The following is a 20,976-nucleotide window of genomic DNA, read 5'->3' as shown; positions in this document are numbered from 1 at the left end:
TTTAGTAAAATAAACTTATACAACTTAAGGAAATACTGGGTTACAAATGGAATAGGTAAGTCTTAAGACAAGTTTTAAAGGCAGAGTATGTTGCAATACAGCGAAGTGATGAGGGAAGCTTATTCCATAATTTGGCTGCTGCATGCGAAAAAGCATGGTCTCCCCATGAATGACGGGTACGGGGAATTTGCAGCAAATTATCACTTCCAGATCTTAAGGTACGAGTTGGATTGTAGGAGTGTAGTGAGTCTTTAATGTATTGTGGCGAGATTCCATGGAGAGCCCGATAAACAAGTAACATAATTTTGAAGTGGACCCTTTTCTGGACAGGTAGCCAGTGAAGAGAGCGTAATATAGGCGTAATAGAAGACATTCTTGGTGTGAAAGTAAGGAGTCTTGCACTGGAATTTTGGAGGGATTGCAGTCTGTCTTGCTGCTGTTTTGTGAGTCCAAATAGAATAGAATTACAAAAATCTAAGCGGGATGAGATTAATGCATGGATTAATTGTTCGCATGCTTTTTGAGTCAGAGATTTTCGTATGAACCCAAGGTTCCGCAGTTGATATCTTACAGACTTTGATATGCTAGATACATGTTCAACAAATGACATATTATTGTCAAATATCACACCGAGGTTACGGACCTTTGAGGCTGGCTTTAGAACTTTGTCACCTAGATGCAAGCTTAAATGAGTATGATTTGCTCTCAGTAAAGAGTTCTTAGAGCCCAAAATGATAAACTCGGTTTTATTTTCATTTATTTTAAGACCGTTGGAATCCATCCAGCCTTTCATGTCATGAATACAGGCTTCTAAATCATTCTACAAACGATACCAGTGCCAAATTCGTTAGACTTAATGTACATTATTACAAACCGAACAATCTTTGCCTTCACCTGTATATGAAAGCATCTTTAAAGTAACCATTAACATTACGTTAGATAACCATGCAGATAAACAATTGGTGTAATTGAAATTGGACTGTAATCCGGTATCTGTCAGCTAATTACTCTGCAGCTACAACAATCGTATAGCTAGAAGGAAAAAACAACATCATCTGCTGACTTTAAACTGACTGATTAACTAATTAACTGATCATAGTTCCCTGACAGTGCACCTCATTATCAATACCATAATAAACCATTAAAACATTCTTGAAATATATACATTAGTTAGTGATTACTCATCGAATTCCTACAAAATATTCAGTTTTCCCCAACGGCAAAATCATTCTACAAACGATACCAGTGCCAAATTCGTTAGACTTAATGTACATTATTACAAACCGAACAATCTTTGCCTTCACCTGTATATGAACAAACATGTATGAAATGTACCACTATCGTAAATTTTAGCTGTTACACAAAGATATATCACACTTTGTATAAGTTGTTGTTATTTCTTTTTTCTTCTTTAAACAGGAAAATTGAGGTGAAACACAAATAGGGCAAAGCTTAGAACATGGCCCCACACACATACTATTACCAAACCGTGACAAGATGCACTTTTAGTATGATATGTACACTGCTAGATCAGGCATATTTCCATCTGCGTGTCCAACCGTACCTAGTATCACGACTATACTTATCCCTCACAAAATTATAATGATAAGGATGGATACAAAATCCTAAAAAGTTTCTAACATTCAGGTTTGAGCGTTGATATCTCTCTTGTTAAGTACTGTTTATTCCCATTTACAATGATGCTCCATTTTTTTTTAAAGATTACATAATCATGTGATGTGTAGTACACCTGAATATGGGGTCAAGTCAAAAATGAAATGTTGCAAAATATATTGTTATTGTCAACAATAAATTCCTCATTTGAATGGAGGATGGATTGTGTTGTGAATGATAATCTCTGCGTCAGTCGATTCAACACATTTCATCTTCAAACAAAATAAAATTAATGAAAACAGTACATTGTACTTCATAATTGACAACCTCGTACAAATCATTAAAAACACGTTTTATTTTCAAAGTATAGGAGAATACACCATATGTGTATTTAATGTATATATTTGTATTAGTGTATTGAGGACGTGGTTGGTAGGTTTACATCGATTTTTAAAGATACATTTTAAGTAAGACCTTAATTCACCATGGATTTGATGTCATATGACGGATAATCAAAATACCTTTAAGTTGACATCCATTTCATAGATTTATGTTAGTTTGTTGAATATAAATTTTGAGTCGAAAACGCTTTTTTTCTAATTTTGTTTGGATCCCCCCTAAACTTGGCCGGTATCTTGGTATTTTAACTCTACGATAGTTTCTTATTACAGTAGCATTTTGGTCGTATGCGTATCTCCTCCGTCGCGGAACACAATCTTCTCTTATATATATATATATATGCCTAGTATAAGCGTTCACGAATTTGTGTGTGTGCGTTGAACACATTTTTCCCACACGGCTTACATGTTATTGATGTTAATTACAGTAAACAATTAAAGTCTCTAATTCAGCTTCTCTCAGAGCTTCGTGTAAGTCAGCCACAGTACGGGGTGATTTAATCCTCCATTTCGCAATGCATTCACTCGTTGCCTTCTCATAGTTGTTGAGACACTCTGCGAGAATGTTCTTGGCCTTGATTCGCTTGATTCCAAGCTTTGCGCTAAACTTGTAGTAGTCGTCGCATGGAATTTCTTGTGCCAATGTATTTAGCATTTCGTCGCTCACTTCCCTGGTTAGATATAAATATATATATATAAGAATACAGAAATATAGATCATAACGTTATAAAACCTACGTTTTGCGATGAGCTGCGTGGTACCGCATTCATTTTTAATGCAGCTATTTGTATTATTATGTATCATTTTTGGTACAATTTTATCAATTATTTTTTCGTTTTTATTTTAGTTTTAAATACCACGATTGCAAATCCATATTGTATTGTCTATATGAATTGTTATGTACTCTTAATTAAAAATTCGTATTCATGATACTCATGATACAATATTCTGATAAAAGTGTATTCATGTCTTGAGGGGAGAGATCCATCCTAATATAAAGTTGGTTTTAATAAAAGCATAACAAAGAGTAGAAAAAATCATTTAATGAAAGTTTGAACAGTATCCGATTAAGAAAATATGATAGTAATGAGTTTCTGAAGTTGAGATCAGAAAAACAAATTTGCAACACTGTGACGTATTTTGCGAGCTCCTCTCCTATTTCACCAGTACAGAACATTTCATAAACTTCCATTACTTAGTTATTGATGATGGAATAGATTTTTTTCAAACAGGGGTTGCATAAAAATTTTCTTTTTGAAGTTTGTTAGTAAAGGGCAAACGGGAGGGGAGCTCACAAGATACGTCACGGAGTTGCCAAATTGTATTTGGTTAATCGCGCCTTCCAAAACTGTAAACTTTCTTAATTTCAATCGGATTTGTTTAAACTTTCACTGACCTACTTCTTCTCCTAACCCTATAAATGCAGAATGGGAATTGGGTCCTTTGACCTGGGTAATAATACTTCAAACACCAAGGTTTGTTACGTGTATCTTGTAGTGATCAAACTGTCACTTACCTGTTTATTACATTGTTACGTTTTAGTAGGGAGCTACACAAAACAGTTATAAATTATCATCATCCTTATATTACTTAAGTATTTGTTGAAGATGGGCAAGGCTCAAATAATTCATACTGGCAAAGTTACAAGACATTACAACAATGTTTCAATAATGTAACATTTGTTTACACATTCTAAAGTGTACAGGGCGAATGAGAAGGGATCTCGCAGCAAGAAACGTCACAGAGTTGCCAATTTGGGTTTGAACGATCACAGCTTTAGAAAAAATAATAACTTTCTTATTTTTTATCGGATTTTGCTCAAATTCACCGAATTCACTTCTTCTCTCATTAAAGGGTGGACTTCGCCTTTATCCCTAAGGGGCCGGGGAAGAACCCACCCCCTCCCTCGAACGCACGCTACGGTACGTTCGACGTTTCTCTTTTCTTCGAACAGGTACCAGCCAAAAATATAGAGGTGTGTGGGTTGAATCCACACACCCACCTCCCTCCCCCACCCCTCGCGTTTGGAGGATTCATTCATTACCTATTCATTGAAAATATCAAACCCTTCCTCGTTGCGACTTCGTTCCTCTCTTCGAATATTATATGCCTTGTAAAGCATCAGTTTGTTTTCGCGAGGGAAACGTTACTCTAATTAAGATCAATTTTGACCTATTAGTGTGTTTCAATAGTCTGACATGCTCAAAGTGTCGTAATTTGGTCAAAGATTATCAACTATATTGAATTTACATCTGAAAAAGACGATGTAATTTTGTCGAATTCTTACAAATCTTATTCCGACTTATGTTTTTCCATTCTGTGTCGTAACGGGGATATGCCCATACACCTTTCGGTATAAATCAGAGTTGTAGTAGCAATGGGCGTTGATAGAGACGTTGCAAAACAGTTGTACCAAAACACAAACAATCTCGTTTATACCTTTTTGATCTAGGCTAGCATATAGTTGATATCTAAGAACAATATCGATATTGTTCCCTAAGTTTTGGGCTATAACATCTGTGAGATTCTAATCAGAAATTATCAAAAAGCACATAAGCCATTAAGAACAAAATCTAACCTTGATGTAGAAGTAGATACTACATCGACTGCTGCTGATGCACCTTGAAGAGAAATGTCGACTACTTTGGATGCCGACGTTGACGGTCTCGGAGATGTGGAATTTGTGTTCACTAGTGATGCTCGAGTTATTCCTGATTTTAAGTGTGGGAAACAATCAAAAAGTAACATAAAAAATGTAAAAATTACAATTTGTATACATTGTTACCAAAGAGTTAATAATAAATCATCAGGGATATTCTTATTTTGTTCATCTTTATGTGGTCCAAGATAGTGCTTCAGCACCATACTTTGCTGTTCATGTGCAAGCGAGCCAAACGAGCGAGCAATTGTTAAAAAACAATTGTGGTCACATTGCAACCGATTAGTCTATGTGAATTAGAGTACAAGTTAGGGAAGGGGCTATGGTAAATATATTGTTTCTGGGGAAATGAGGGGGTGATAACAACATCTTGTAATATAGCACGTAAAATAATTACATATCTCAGTCTGTTTTACACGAATGACACACAATGATAATGTAGTATGAATAGGTATATTATGGAACAAAGGGTTATCGATTACATTAGCCTAGAAAAGGGAGGTTCGATAGCTTTTAAAACGAGCATGATTATATTTCGGAAAGGGGCACAGTTAGTTTGTATGACATTTTGATAATTGTGCCCCCCCGGCTAGATATGGTACTTCAGACGACCACAAAATGGCACAGTTTGTAAGCGACAGCGGGAGATATAGGTCAAAAGTGGCGCCTAGCAAAAGGCAATTACATCAGTCAAAAAACAAGGGGAGCAAATGGGTATCAAAAGCAGCAAAAAGCAATTTCCAAAATTGAAAAGTGCACCTATTCAAAGTAAAAGAGGCGCTTCTCAGGGGTGAGGAAGGGCATTCTCATCCGTAAACAGGGGGTACTCATCGGAAAAGAAAAAGGGGCACTTCTTAAAAGGGAAATGCACTTATTACAAAGGAAAATGGATACTTGTCAAAGTAAAAGGGGCACCTATCAGATTTAGATATGACACTTATCAGAGGTAGAAAGAGTGGATTTATAGGAAAGGGAAAGGGCAGTTATTACAAAAGATAAAGGGGCAATTATCAGAAGGGAAACGTTCAAGTAATTGAAAGGGTAAGTGGCATGTGTCAAAGTAAATGAGGCACTTATCGGAAGGGAAAAGGACACTTATTAGAAAAGGAAAAGTCAATTGTCCAACTATCAGGAGCACCTATCAGATTAGAATAGGAGCACCAATCACAAATAAAAAGGGGCATTTATGATAAAGGGGGAAACGGCAGTTATAAGAAAAGAGGCACTTATCTGAAGTAGAAAGGGGCACTTTAGGGGTACTTGAACAAGTGTGTGTGTGGGGGGGGGGGGGGGGGGGGAGGGGGAGGTACACTTTTGTTAACGTGAAATACGTACTACAGTAACTATTCTAGTACTATACTATCAACGGGAACAATACACACCCAAACAAAATACATTCGATACATTGCGTTCCGACGGGGGAAGAACAAAGTTACAATCCTGTTTTTAATATATTTTTATTTTTTACTCTTCACTCCCGCACATTGAGTTCAAATCTGTAAATCTCGTTTTACGGTGGAAAAATAATAAGTAATTGCAGGGGCGAACCGAAGATGGTGAGAAGTGTTTTTTGCTTGCTTGTGTGCATTAATGTACAATTCTGCGTGCAGCGGATCTAGCGGTGTAGCCTGTCAAACTGCCAGCCCGCTTCCCACCACAGACTGTTCGTGATCCGCCAAGAGTGTGACGAAAGGTTTGTGTGGAAGTTGCGATTTCGGTTTGGGATAGACTTGTCAAAACCTTCCTACTTCCGATGTGGTTTAAATTGACGATTTATTCATTTATTTGCTCCTCGGTATTTTTAGTTTCATTAAAATACTGTTTAATGTGCAATTTGATATTCTAAATCGTGATGGCAATCTTTACTGTTGATCTTGTTAAGATTAAGAAGTTATTAAAATTGATAGTATTCGCATTATGAAATTAACATTGTATGTTTGAGCCTATTTAACTTGCGTAATTGGTTTCATTATCTAAGTTTTTGAAAATTGTCCCTGGTTCTGGATCAATCCCCGTGGGCGAGGGGTAACTTTTAAAAAATAAATTCCCCCTTGTTCCTGGCCGTTAATTTCAAGGCTTGTGTAGGCGGCTTTTTTCCCCCATGAGTTTGACGAATTACTTGTTCGAGAGTACTCACCGGTTTGGAGATCTGGAACCTTAGAATTCCTCGAGAACATGTCTGTAAGTCTTTCAAGCCCTGCCAGCTTCAAGGCATCTGCGAGAGCTGGTCGTTCTTCTGCATCTGTCTGGTTATCTCGCCAATCGCGGAGCATCTTCAATGTACCCTCATACGTCACATGCTGATAATGGGTATTCGTGGCTATGTACCTCCCAATTTCGGCTGGATCAAAACCAAGGGCCTTGCCGAGAGAGTCTATTTTCGTGTTGTCTGGGATGAGACGCGCCACGTTTTTCAAGATGTCATCAAAATCATCTTCCCGTTCGAGATGACTCCTTAAAAGACATGTAGATAACATTACTCAGTACGTGGACTCAGTATTGATTTATTCTAGTCGTTTAACTGATCTGAAACTGTCTAGAAGTTACACTAATGGTTTATTATGAAGTGAGATTCCGGGAGCCATGCACATGTATCGAAACTCCTCAGAAAATCAAGGAAGTACTCCTAAGACATGTAATAGTTTTACTCTGAAACTAAACAAATGCATAATGCTCCTTGTATTACTTGCAGTCTGTAGTCATCTTAGTGATAATAATGCAGAGCCTTTAGAATATTGTTAGAGGAATAGTAGGAAAAGGTTGATGTTAAAGAAGAAGATAGTATATGGTGATGATGATAATGATGAAACAAAAGAAGAAGACGAAGCAGAATAATAATAATAATAGTTCGTTCTTTTATAGCGCATTTCAGGACCGAATGCCCTCTAAAAGCGCTTTACAATGTACAATGTATGTTTACATAATAATTACTCGAAGCATTCATCAAAGAGGTGAGTTCTCAGCGCTCTCTTAAAAACTTCAACAGAAGAAGAAGACGACAGAGAAATGAAGAAGAAAAAGAACGCGAAGAAGAAAAGAAGGAAGTAGTAGTAGGATAAGAATAACAACAACAAGAGCAGAAGAACATGAATACAAACATCAGCAACACCAACATGAACAAGAAGAATACAAAACAGAAATGTCAGTATATTTCAAATAGATGGACAATATAATCAGTAACACTTAATAGGTCTCCTAGGTTAAAGTTCAGACTTCAAGCCAGACAATTGAAATTATTTCATTTGATTCTTATTTTTAACCATAATGCATGGCTGTCCAGAGGAATTTTCCTGTCGGGGACCGGGGTAAAATGCAATGATTTATTGAGATTTTTTTTGCATTTTCAATCTTTTTATTTTATTTGTGGGGTTGCCCGCTACCCTAGCCCCCGCTGCGTACAGTCATGATTCAGTGGCAAAGCAACAAGCAGAATTGACAAAAGACTTAACTCGGTTTCATTGACAATCAGCCATGTATAAAGTATTTCGTCTATGTGTGATCGTCAACGAAACGGAGTTAAGTCTTTTATCAATTCCGTTTGTTGCTACGGCAGGCAGCTAGTGAAAACGAATTCGTTTTTCTGGGTCGCACTGTATTATTCAGGGGCGTAAATCCCGGGGGGGGGGGGGGGGGGCTGCATCCCCCCCTGGTTTGAAGTAGGGGGATGGCCTGTACAATCATCCCTCCCTGATTTTACCCAAAAAAAGAGAGGAAAAAAAGAGAGGAAAAAAAGGAAGAAGAAGAAGAAGAAAAAATGTGATTGTTTCAATTGCAGCATAATGCATGAGAAATGAGTTATTTTGTTTATGTATAGCCTACACGTATACAGTATGTCACAATAAGGAAACGTCAAGGCTTCCGCGCTTCGCGCGAGCGGGGGAAACTGAATTCAGATAAATAGGGCTTATTAAGAGTCGAAAACGGTGCAACGAATCGTCTTCTTTCTATAATAATTAAATCAAACGTCTAAGCTTTTCACGCTTCGCGCGGGAAGGGGAAACTGAATTCAGACGAGAATTAAGAGTCGAAAACAGTACACTCAATCGTCTGCATTCTCTAATAGTTTAAGGAAACGCCAAGGCCTTCGCGCTTCGCGCGAGAGGGGGAAACTGAATTCAGATAAATAGGGCTTGCAACGAATCGTCTTCTTCCTATAATAATTAAATCAAACGTCTAAGCTTTTCGCGCTTGGCGCGGGAAAGGGAAACTGAATTCAGACGGGAATTAAGAGTCGAGAACAGTACACCCAATCGTCTGCTTTCTCTAATAGTTTAAGAAAACGTCAAGGCTTCGCGCGAAAGGGGGGAACTGAATGCAGATAAATAGGGCTTATTAAGAGTCGAAAACGGTGCAAAGAATCGTCTTCTTCCTATAATAATTAAATCAAACGTCTAAGCTTTTCACGCTTCGCGCGGGAAGGGGAAACTGAATTCAGACGAGAATTAAGAGTCGAAAACAGTACACCCAATCGTCTGCATTCTCTAATAGTTTAAGGAAACGTTAAGGCCTTCGCGCTTCGCGCGAGAGGGGGAAACTAAATTCAGATAAATAGGGCTAATTAAGATCCGAAAACGGTGCAACGAATCGTCTTCTTCCTATAATAATTAAATCAAACGTCTAAACTTTTCGCGCTTGGCGCGGGAAAGGGAAACTGAATTCAGACGAGAATTAGAAGTCGAGAATAGTACACCCAATCGTCTGCTTTCTCTAATAATTTAAGGAAACGTCAAGGCTTCCGTGCTTCGCGCGAGAGGGGGAAACTGAATTCAGAGAAATAGGGCTTATTAAGAGAAAACCGAATTCAGACAAAGATTAAGAGTCGAGCACGGTTTAACAAATCGTCTACTTTCTCTTATAATTTAATTAAACGCCAAAACTTCCGCCCGGGAGGGGGGGGGGGGGGGAGGGGGGAACTGAATTCAGATAAGGATTTACAGTCGAGAACGGTACAGCAAATCGTCCCCTTTTTATAATAATTTAATGAAACGCCAAAGGTTTCGCGCTTCGCGCGGGAGGGGGGGGGGGATTTATTCAGACAAGGGTTAACAGTAGAGAACGGTACAATAAATCGCCTTGTTTTACTAATAATTTAAGGAAACGTCTAAGCTTCCGCGCTACGCGCGGTAGGCCTATCACCCACACACCCCTAATGAGCGAGCGTGTGTGTGTGTGTGTGTGTGTGTGTGTGTGTGTGTGTGTGTGTGTGTGTTTGTGCGCGCGCGATCTCGCGCGCTTGCGTAAATTATTGTGGGCGTGTGCTACTGCTAGTATGTGATGGCTATCGCCGATCATCCCCCCCACTCCTCGGTACGGATTTACGCCCCTGGTATTATTTCAGGCTCCAGTGGTTCCTACTATTGAATTTATAAGTTATTACAACAATGTTTAAATAATGAAACATTTGTTTACACATTATAAAGAGTACAGGGCAAATGGGAGGGGACCTCCCAATATGCGTCACAGAGTGGCCAATTTGGATTTGAACGATCGCACCTTTCAAAAATCATAACTTTCTTGTTTTGTATCGGTTTTCGCCCAAACTTTCCCCGACTATTTCTCTTATGTGTCTGCTTCTAATAAACCAACTTGATATCAGGGTGGACTTCCCTTTTAAAGGGAGCGGATCGCCAGTTTCCATGTGCAGAAGGCCATAATTCGCTGACACCAGACTTGGTGGAAATACCATTAATGGGGGTACAAATTTGCACACAGCAAACCCATAGTCCAGTCAAGAATTACTCCCTAATCTCTCGGAGAGCTCGAGAGTCTTCGGGCAAATCAAAGCATTACATAAGGTCCAATGGTCATAAAACTCAAGGCTAACCCTGGTGATTGACAACACCTGTTATTGGGTAAACACCCGAACGGTGTCGAATTCCCCATGAGAGCCGACTACTCAGTGACTTTAACCTTAACAGTGCCGGGGGGGGGCGCTACGATGTGTTTTCCTTCGAAAATGTACTACCCACAACAATAAGAGGGGGAGTGGGTTGAATACACCCCCATCCTCCTCCCTCCCTTTTTAAGTATTAATTAATTACTTACTCATTCCTCTCTTCAAAAATTAGATGCCTTGTAAAATAACAGTTTTTTTCGTGAGGGAAACCTTAAAGGGCAATCCAACCCTATTAATAAGTTAATTTGTATGAAAGCAGAAAAATAACAGAACTTAATGGCAAAAGTTTGAAATGAATTGGACCAATAGTAAGGAAGTTATGAATGTTTGAAATATGACATCACTAAGTCTATGCGAATCTCAAATTGGTAGTTTGGTTAGTAGATTATAACGTAGGACGTGGGTAACTCTTCCATTTCCCGTGTATACAAATATCCATAATTTTTTGTTTTTGTTCTCGTAAATTCCTTCTCCCTTGGGGCACTACTTAAAATATATTATAGATAGCATACAAGTGTAGGTCTTCAAAAAAGAATAAAATTTTTAGTCATTTTATGTTGGAACAGATTGACGTTATATACCCCTTCAGCCAATTTCAAGTGTCCATAGTGATTACAACTTTCACAAATTCATAACTTTATTACAATTAGTCAGATTTAATTGAAACTTTCATCAGTTAGCTTCTCTGATTTGTCTGCTTTCGTTTAGAATAGTTGTCTATTGGGTGGGATATCCCTTCAATCTAATTAAGACCTGCCTCGACCTATTGGTGCGTTTCAGCAGGGAGGTGAAAGAAAGGAGTCGAAACTCTTGTAATTAATTTATTCAAACGCATTCGTGAGTTCTAAAGCGTAACCATGGAATGTGTAATATTCCACTTCGCTTTGAAGTTCCATGCTCCTAGCCGCGCTTCCACTGCGGTGAATTCTGGGGGCCAGGCACCATTTTTACATTTATTACAAAATATTAAATTACCGGCAAAATGTCGGTGTAAATGATAAAGTTTATATGGGGATTGTATTGGGAATAGTGCATCAAACAGTATTTCAAATTTAGGACTCCACCCATCCTATAATTTGTGTGCCAGAGGTGGTAAAAGAAAAATTAGATCCTGAAAAAACTCAATATTATAGAATAATCCGCTAATTTGTGCATATTTTAATTTCCCGTTATGTAATCGATGTAACTTCGATAACTATAAGTTTGCTAATGCGTGTTTTTGCGTGTTTTTTTTGTTTGTTTGCAGTTGGAAAAAGGACGAAATTACAGAAGTTTGTGTTCGCTTGTTCTATTCTTTACACATTTAACAATGGATGAGAAATCATTTAAAGGGACAGCGAACAGTTGCTGTAATACCATTTTCTGGTGGAGGAATTCTAATCCTGAAATTTCATGCGCTCTTTTATCCCTCCACCTGGTCAACAGTTGCAGATTAGCGCAGACCTTTTCGGCGGCTTGGAGCATGGGGTCAAAGGAGAGCGGCTTGATTCCAGTCCTTCTCTTTCACGTCCCTGATTTCAGTATGGTTGATCTGAGTACCCTGACATGCTCAAAGTGTCGCCATATGGTCATAGAATATCAACTACGTTGAATATACGTCTGTAAAATCACGATGTGATTTCGTCGAACTTTTATAAATCTTATTCCGCTCTCTCATTTCCTTCTGTGACGTAACGGGGATATGACTATGAGTACAAATCAAAATTGTAGTCACAATGGCGTTGGTAGAGACTTTGCAAAAGCATTGTACCAGAACGCAAACAAAATCTCGGTTACACCTTCTTGATATAGGCTGACATATCGTTGATATCTGAGAACAATATCGATATTGTTCCCTAAGTTTTGGCTTATCGCATCAATGAGATTTTAATCACGAATGATTAAAAAAGCAGATTAGCAATTAAGAACAAGTCTAACCTTGCTGTAGACGTAAGAACTTCACCGACTGCTGCTGATGCTCCTTGAGGAGGAATGTCGACTACTGTAGATGCCAACGGTCTCGGAGATGTGGAAGTTGTGTTCCCTAGTGATGGCTTGGTTATTCCTGATTTTGAGAGAGGGAAATGATCGAGTCGAAATGCTTTATATCATGTAGTTTTTAGAATTTCTTCATATGTTCCTTTGTCACCTTCTCTGCATTTACAATGAAATAAAGGTAACTTTCTAAATCCTATCTCTATCAGAGGCCGTAATGACCAAATAAATTTAAAAGGATTGCAATCTAAGAAAAATTGAAAGGATAATAGTTTGTTTGTTTTCTAATTTGTAATTAGGGCTATTTGAGGAGTTGAATAATTTAGAAAGTTATAATAGGGAAATGCTTAGTTGTTTCCTACATCAGACAGAATTTTCGGACTTCCTTGCCTCCCCCTATGATGTAGATAAGGTTGAAAATGTTTTGGGCAAATACTCCCATGCCTTTAGCATATCTGATCATGATATAGGGCAAAGTAGTATCATCAAGCACACTACCCCCTCAATGATGTTTCTGATTGCAAGTCAGTTAATTTCTTCAAAAACAAAAGTTGAAGCAGTTTCTTTATCTCAAATATGTATAGTTACTTATCTTATGTTTATATTTGTGTTATATGTTTTTTTTTTTCTGTTTTTTTTTTTTTTTTTTTTTTAATCTTTGTTTTTGTTTATCTTTGCTTTACATTATGCTATGAATGCTTAAAGAACTATGCTTTTACAAGGCCTTAGGGCTTTATTTATGTAGTTCTCCATTTCATTTCTAAATTTTCCAAATGAATAATTTTGTATCTTTTGTATTAATGTAATTTTTAATCGAGAATGAAGTAAATAAGAATTCAATTCAATTCAATTCAATTCAATGTTGCACAGCCATTTCTAGAGAGGTACCGGCGAATCACTCCCTCAATATGCGAAGAAGTGCGTGTACACATTAGGTCTGTGCATGAAGCAGGCGTCATTAGGGAATCATTCGTCCAGTATGCAAGACCTGTCGTTCGTGCTCGCAAGGAAGATGGAAATTTGAGATCACTCCCTCAATTTACGAAGAAGTGCGTGTACATTAGGTTTATGCATGAAGCAGGCGTCATTAGGGAATCATTCGTCCAGTATGCAAGACCTGTCGTTCGTGTTCGCAAGAAAGATGGAACTTTGAGATTTTGCATTGATTTCCGCCAGCTTAATTAGCGCACAATCCGCGATTCATATGGTTTGCCAAGAATAGATGAGACGCTCCAAATGCTCCATGGTGCAAAGTGGTTTAGCTCCTTAAACCTTAAATCTGGCTACTGGCAGTTTGAAGTTGATGAAAAAGACAAGCACAAGACTGCAGTTGCACTTTCCCTTCCGATTGGATTATAGGAGTGCAATCGCATATCTTTCGGACTTTGTAATACTCCCAGCACTTTTCAAAGGGCGATGGAGAAATGCCTAGGAGAATTGAAGCACACTTGTTGTGTCGTTTATTTAGATGATATAATAGTGTATGGTAAGACTATCGATGGACATCTTGTGAGGCTCGAAGCTGTAATTGCTCGCTTGGCGAAACATGGCTTTAAGCTTAAGGCGTCAAAGTGTAAATTGTTGCAAACAAGATTTTAATATTTGGGCCACATCATTTCAGAAAGAGGAATTGACACTGACACATACAAAATTGAATCTCTAAGAAGTTGGACTACACCGGCCTACTTGTGTCCGAGAGGCTCGTTCTTTTTTTGGATTTGCTAACTATTACAGGAAATTCATCCCTGGATTTTCTAAGATAGCCACACCTCTGTATGATTTCATGGGTGGACCCCGTAAGAAGAAATGTAACCGTAATAACCCCCCACATATGCATTTATAGTTGAGGAGTATGAAAAAAAATCAAGTATAACATAACCCACCACATACGGAAGTAAGGACTTGGGTTCCATGCAGGCCCTATTCTATGTCAGTGTGCACAGGTGTGTCAACTAGTCTACACATGTGTGACTTTTATCTAGATTAACGATGCATATCAATGGGCTCTCATGGAGAATTTGACACCATTCGGGTGTTTGCCCAATAACAAGTGTTATCAATCACCAGGATAAGCTTTCAGTTTTATGACTAACAGGCCTTATGTAATGCTCTGCATTTTTTCCTTCAATCACCCCAGATGGAAAAATTATTATCTTTACATTTCACTCACTCAAAGACTCTCCGAGAGACTATAGGGGTGTTTCTTTATGAAATCATGGGTTTGCTCTGTGGGATATTTGTTTCAATACGGAGCAAAATAGTTTTTGGTGGAGTCTCAAGTCCTATATACCTACCAAACTTAAACTTGATTGGAGCCGTACGGATGTTATGTAGTCCACACTTGAGTGACATTCCCTTGCAGTCTTTAAGCGCTTTCTTCTCACTGCAGTTCGGTCTCGGGCACATGAAGCGGACATCATACTCGATCCTTCTAGCCCAGTGCTGAATAAGGCTATCAAGGGTTTCTGTTACAAAGTCCATCACCTGCCATAAATACACAAACAGCACCAAGGAAGATATTTTAAGCTCACTTAACTTTAAAGATTAAAGATTTAAATTCACACCTCATAGTAGACAGATTTACAATGACTCTGTCATTAGGATAGTGCTTTGATCACAAGTCATATTGACTTATATTGTCTCTTCAGCTAACAAAGTCTGGGACATATGAACAGGCATTGCCGATTTGGGCCGAGGAAAAAAATTATCCCCTCATCTTCCTAATACCCCGGTTACATATAGACGCCGCTTCTACTACGATGGAAAAGTGGCCGAGAGCGTGGCCAATCGGGGCCAATCGTGGGCCAAAAAGGCGTGGGAGGATCTCCATGAGTGCGGTTTGGTCGGGAAGCTGCATGCTCTCCCAACGCTTATTTTTCTTAAAAATACACACATACAAAATACCAAAGGGGGAGGGGGGGGGGTTTAACCCCCTAAACACCCCCCCCCCCTGCGTACGCGTCTGGTTGTAATACATTGCCCCGAAAAAAATGTGTTTATTTTGGTCCGCGGTGCCCCCACGCGCCGAAATTTATGACCGCGGATCCTTCAGGATTTCGAATATGGTTTAACTTAACCAGACTTTCAGAAACAGAAATGGAGTTAATTCTGCCTTCAAATGTAGTTGATTTCCAAGTCAAATTTAAGTGTAATTGGTCTAACTTTACTATTGTCTACTCTGGACTTTCCAAACTCAACGTTCCACCACACTTCAGAACATGGGCCTTTTACTTTGAAAACAACTACAGTTAACTCTGCATAACTCAAGAACATGTCAAGTTTTTTGTAAGTTATATTCATTTTTTGGACCATCCTATGTAAATCATGTGTTATTCACTTCCTAAGTCGAATTTGTTGTTTGTGGTTTCAACTGATTCGACTTATTTCCACAGTTACCTGTACTTACTTATTTCTATTAGAAATATGTGCTTTGACACAAAAGCAAATTGTTTACTAGTGATAGTCTCAATTTTGGGGTTCAGAGGCCTTTCTCAGATGTGTACTTTCCCAGATATGTTTTCCAATTGAACACAAAAATGATTTTGTGGACGCGCATAGTAGATAGAAGAGAACTGGTATTCGCCACCATCTCTGTTCATTTATAAAGAGTCGTAATTGAAACCATCGTGTTGAGCTACTTACCTCTTTGACAGCACTTGGGGCTGGAGGTTGATGGTTATCCCCATCATGATCAGAATCAGCAAACGTTCCTTTGAATACAGTGACCTGATGTGTTCAGCATCAAAGGGCAAGGGGAAAAGATTTAGAAATTAATAATATGATGGTTTGGGATTGTGTACAGTTGATAACTAAACGAATTGTGCTATATCAATAGCATTGTATTTTGTTCGGCAAAGGAGAAACATTACAAATCAGAAAGAAAACAAATTTGAACAAGTACAGATAATGCAACCACCGGAATGCCAGGAACAGAAAAAGTTAACTAAATAACTGGCATAAAGCGTTTTGTATTTTGAAGTATCAAAGAAAAACATAATCCCAAAGATTAAGAGAAAGTATGCTGAAAGAACAGATTTATTCCTACCTATTGATGTTACTTATGACAATTTACAAGAGATATATGTATATAACAGAAGATATTCTGGGCATGATGGAATGCCTTTTTGCATGACATGGGTGTAGCCATTTTCTTAATAATGTGACGAACCATGTGAACATGGACTTGTATCATGCACCAAGCTCTAGTTGGAGTTACAACAATTTTGCCTTTCATTGAGGGAGTGTATTTTTTTTCCTTTAACAAGATTAAAGGTGAAATTTTAGAGGTCAAATAAAGTTTTTAAAAATATATATAGAAGACAATAATTGCAAGTCTATTGAGAAGGGAAAATAGAACATCAACAGAGAGTTTGTAGCATGTAAATTTCCAAATTCAAAGCCTGTACAGTAGTCAACATAATTACATTCCGAAATTTCCCTCAATTTATAATTTGTTTGTGTGTGTTTGTTTTATTGAGTTTGTTCTTCAGTATACACAAACTAATTTGCAAGAGAGCACTGTATTACATAATACAATTAAAAGGCAATGTAAGACAGAACAATTATAGGATAACACAATATACATAACATTGAAAAAGAAAACAAGAACAAAAAGATGGATTGAAAATAGAAAAAAAAATTGGGCTTGTGATCACATCTTAAATACACTTATCAGCTTAGAATGTATGTGTATTTAAACCCCCTCTCCCCCCCCCCCCCCAAAAAAAAAAAAACGCCAAAGGTGAGATATTATGAGGTTCCGCTTTTCAGAGCACTGAGAACCAGAGCTTGATACCGATGTATAGGTAGAATTTTCAGGGTTATTCAATGCAATTCTTTCAAAAAAATAAGAGCCCTGATCTGAAAAGCTCTGGGTTCTCTATGCATCAACAGTATGATCGTCTTTAGGAGAATGACAATAACATTGCCCGGTGGAGGTTATCCATTGCCTATGAAGGGATCCGATGTGCAGCCTCAAAACACTTGACCTACAATTCAGTATCTCCACCATACAAAAAAAAGGTATCACTGACACTTGACTCAGACCTTGATAGTTGCTTCACGAGGAGGTAGCATCTCTAGTAAGGCATGATGCTCTTCATCAACCATTAGACTGATGTGACGATAGAAAAGATTCACTGGTTGTCCATCTCTTTCACCCATCCATCTGACTGCTCTCGTCATCAACCGATGAAACAGCCCATCTGTGGAAATAGCAAACAAGAGAGATGACCAACATATTATGGCTAGCGACGTTTTGAAAGCCTGCTCAAAAGAAATATTAACTGCAATAATACTTCAAGACAATTATATATTTCTGAGAAACAAAATACAAGTTTCCAAAAAGATGGACTAAACTCCGACTATTAAAATAGTAATAACTATGTCTAGTGGTTTGTACACCTAACCGCCCTGACACGTTATTTTACAATATATTATTCTACATTTGCCACTCTCCACCTAGGGGTTATAAGGGTACCGGTAGGGAAGGATTCCTTGATTCGCTGGGAGCAACCTACAATCTGTAGCACAGCAGAGCCGGGGTAATATTGGAGCACCTTGAGCACCTTGCGTGGTGGATATGTGCACTCTGATATTATACAAATATACACTGCCTTGAGAGGTTCTGGTTAAAACTATGCGCAAGAGGTGACTCCAACAGTACTGTTTGCTGAGGGGCACAGCCCCGAAGCAAATGGTACTTTTGAGGTCACCGAGGCCCATAGTTTAACCAGTACCTCGAATAGAAGGCATGGTATATTTGTTTTATATCCTGCATAAACAACAAAAAAAAAAAAAAAAAAAAAAAAATTAGAACAAAAACAAATGTCAATTTTTATTTAAAAGAGAATTAAAATATTTTGTTTTCATTAAATTAAGATTTGAAGAAAAAAAATTATTCAATTAAAAAAAAAAAAATCACATTTGTTTTCAACTCCCAAATAGTAAACCAAAATAGTACTCTCATATAGTACTTTCTAAAAATAGGTCAAATATTTCTGGTCATGTGACGAGCTCTCAACCAATCAAAAGTCAAAAAAAAATTTGATGCAGGATATAATATCCAATATTTATATTATCATTATCATTAAAGCAAATGAAAAGAATACTGTAGACAAATCTGATACCAAAACAATATCATGAAAAGTCTGTAATTTACCCCTTTTGCTACTCAAGGTTGAAGGCAATCCTTTAATCTTTAAATCAATACGTGAGTTGGACATAGTGAACTTCTTGTTTACTCTGGATACATTGGTCATCCTTGGTAACAACCTGTAAAGGCCAGTCAAACCTGTCTATTGAGGACACTCAAGGAAAATAGAGCAAGTGGCCACTATAGAAAGGTGGTCTGTAAGGACACATATTGCTTTCTCAAGAGAGACAAAATGCATGGTCTCTCTAGACAGGAGGCATTTTATAGAGAGGTGGCCACTTCGACAGGTTTGACTTTATACAAACCTTGTTGCAATCTAATTGCCATACAGTCTCTTTGGAGTAAGAAGAGCATTAACTCAGCGATACAGTACACGTGTTAACACCCTTCTGGCTGTAAACAGATGATGAATTAATTCTCACCTGTTAAGAAGCCCCTGAAGTCCACATAGAATTCTGTAGAAGATTTAATCAGTGCAATCTCTTCTGGGGAGCAATGGGACGTCAGCCTGGAAGGAACGTAGTAGCGCTTCTTTACCACTTTCCCTGTTGCATTTGATACCTAAAATATTAAAACATATCCAAACACTTAAACCATGAATACAAAACAAAATATACCAAGACAAAAAATACATTTTGTAAAATCCAAGAAGAAAAAGAAAAAAATCAATTCGCATTTCATTCATTATTTCATTTCACACATCCTACACTTCTGTCACTGAATTGTAGCAAGTTTCACAACAACGTGGATCTATTGAGCAATTTTGATTCCAAATTTGGAAAAAGGACATTTTAGTACCATTTGTAAAAGCTGTCAAAACTGTACTTAATCCCTACTTTGCACAGCACAAAACAGCATTTTGAAAGGAACATGTATGGAAAGATATAAACAAAATTATGGTATCAAAATTAAGCACATTTAACATTTCGACATTATGAACCTATTTCCAACCCTGTGTCATTTTTTGTTTTGCAGTATACCTATATAAACAAGCTGGGAAAAGGCCCCTGTTTTGCACCTTTATTGTCCGTATATTTCTAGCGAAAATATTTTGAGGCTTACTTAAAACATGATGTTTAGCACCTGCGATAATTGCTTCATGGTAATTTCCTACCCTAACCGAATGCCTAACTTCAGCACTGGACCAAACAATAAACCCTAACCGTAAATCGAAAACCCAATTACAACCATAACCCTATACCTTTGACAGAATTTGGGGCATTGCTTCGGGAGCACGGGTCAGAGCACCATTTAGCTGGATATTTACCTGAGTGTCGACTCCATCCTGTTGCTCTTGCTGGAGTCGTTCTACAGGAGCCTCACAGATGAGATCAAACTTGGCCATAAGCTTGACTAAGGCCTCATTTTGCTCCAAGGAGCCTTGCCGTATATGCTGAATCAACCTATCCTCTAAGATACCATCCTTCTCAAGAGTGGCCCAAGCATCACTCATAATCCCGTCCTGGAATTAAAACACAATGTAAACTTAATGGCAGTTGGAACAACTGGACATAGGAGTATAGATTGTAAACCATTACTACATGGTAAAGTGAGAGCTTTGTTGCATAAATATTATTACAAAATATGTCTTTACATTTGTATCAATACTCTAAAACTCTGTCTCTCAAGAGACTTCTTTACAGCATTTTTTTACATAGGTCATAGTGCTGCCGTTTACCTTGTCAGTGAACTGTACTTCTAATTTTCTATTTGTTAACACATAGATACATTGTGTTTGAAACCGATGCAGGGGAAATGATACATATGTAAAACTAGTACAGACATTGTTGATGTATTAAGCTCTATGTAAATCCACAATATTCGTTTGAATAGAGGAGAAGGTTATTTCCTCTTTCTGCAGAACCCAGGATGGTAATGACCTGCATTAATACATCCCATAGCCACATGTCTTAAGATATCACGTAGGACAGACTGCATAGGACCTCATTTGTGGTCCGCAATTAGTTTTGTTAATTCCCACTTCCCATTCATTTCGTAGATAAACAAATGCTGCAGCTTACCGCAGCATACATGATTGAGGCTGTAAAAGAGTAAGAGGTTTCTCACCCTTTCTGCAGGATCCAGGATGGTTATGACCTGCTTGAAGACATCAATTAGCCACTGAGGATTTAGGATCACCATGTCTCGTAGAAGAGATTGCTGGTCTTCAACGCCTCCGTAGTAGACTACGTAACCCAGGTCGTGGTAGAAGGTCAGCATCGTGAGAAGTTCACGCTCTGATTCCATCCCGAATGGCTGCGTCAGTTCCTTGGTCTGGGAG

At 38.1% G+C, this 20,976-nt stretch overlaps 1 protein-coding gene across 1 annotated transcript in view; it reads right to left on the bottom strand.

The window, feature by feature from the left end:
* Nucleotides 1–2,430: 2,430 nt before the first annotated feature.
* Nucleotides 2,431–20,976, bottom strand: part of LOC105439541 — a 66,504-nt gene continuing 47,958 nt past the window's right edge. Inside the window, exons 16-25 of the mRNA XM_030988943.1 lie at nt 20,763–20,969; nt 19,963–20,157; nt 19,118–19,256; nt 17,588–17,745; nt 16,184–16,267; nt 14,836–15,025; nt 12,485–12,611; nt 6,809–7,125; nt 4,591–4,723; nt 2,431–2,683 (exon numbers count right to left, since the gene is read on the bottom strand). Coding sequence (XP_030844803.1) covers nt 2,431–2,683; nt 4,591–4,723; nt 6,809–7,125; nt 12,485–12,611; nt 14,836–15,025; nt 16,184–16,267; nt 17,588–17,745; nt 19,118–19,256; nt 19,963–20,157; nt 20,763–20,969 — 1,803 coding nt within the window. The remainder of the gene's footprint in view (nt 2,684–4,590; nt 4,724–6,808; nt 7,126–12,484; nt 12,612–14,835; nt 15,026–16,183; nt 16,268–17,587; nt 17,746–19,117; nt 19,257–19,962; nt 20,158–20,762; nt 20,970–20,976) is intronic.

This window comes from Strongylocentrotus purpuratus, unplaced genomic scaffold (genome assembly GCF_000002235.5).
Source record: "Strongylocentrotus purpuratus isolate Spur 01 unplaced genomic scaffold, Spur_5.0 spur5_scaffold_18, whole genome shotgun sequence".
NCBI classification, from domain to species: Eukaryota; Metazoa; Echinodermata; class Echinoidea; order Camarodonta; family Strongylocentrotidae; genus Strongylocentrotus; species Strongylocentrotus purpuratus.
The sequence above is the reverse complement of the archived record's forward strand: the minus strand, read 5'-3'. Positions and strand labels throughout refer to the sequence as shown.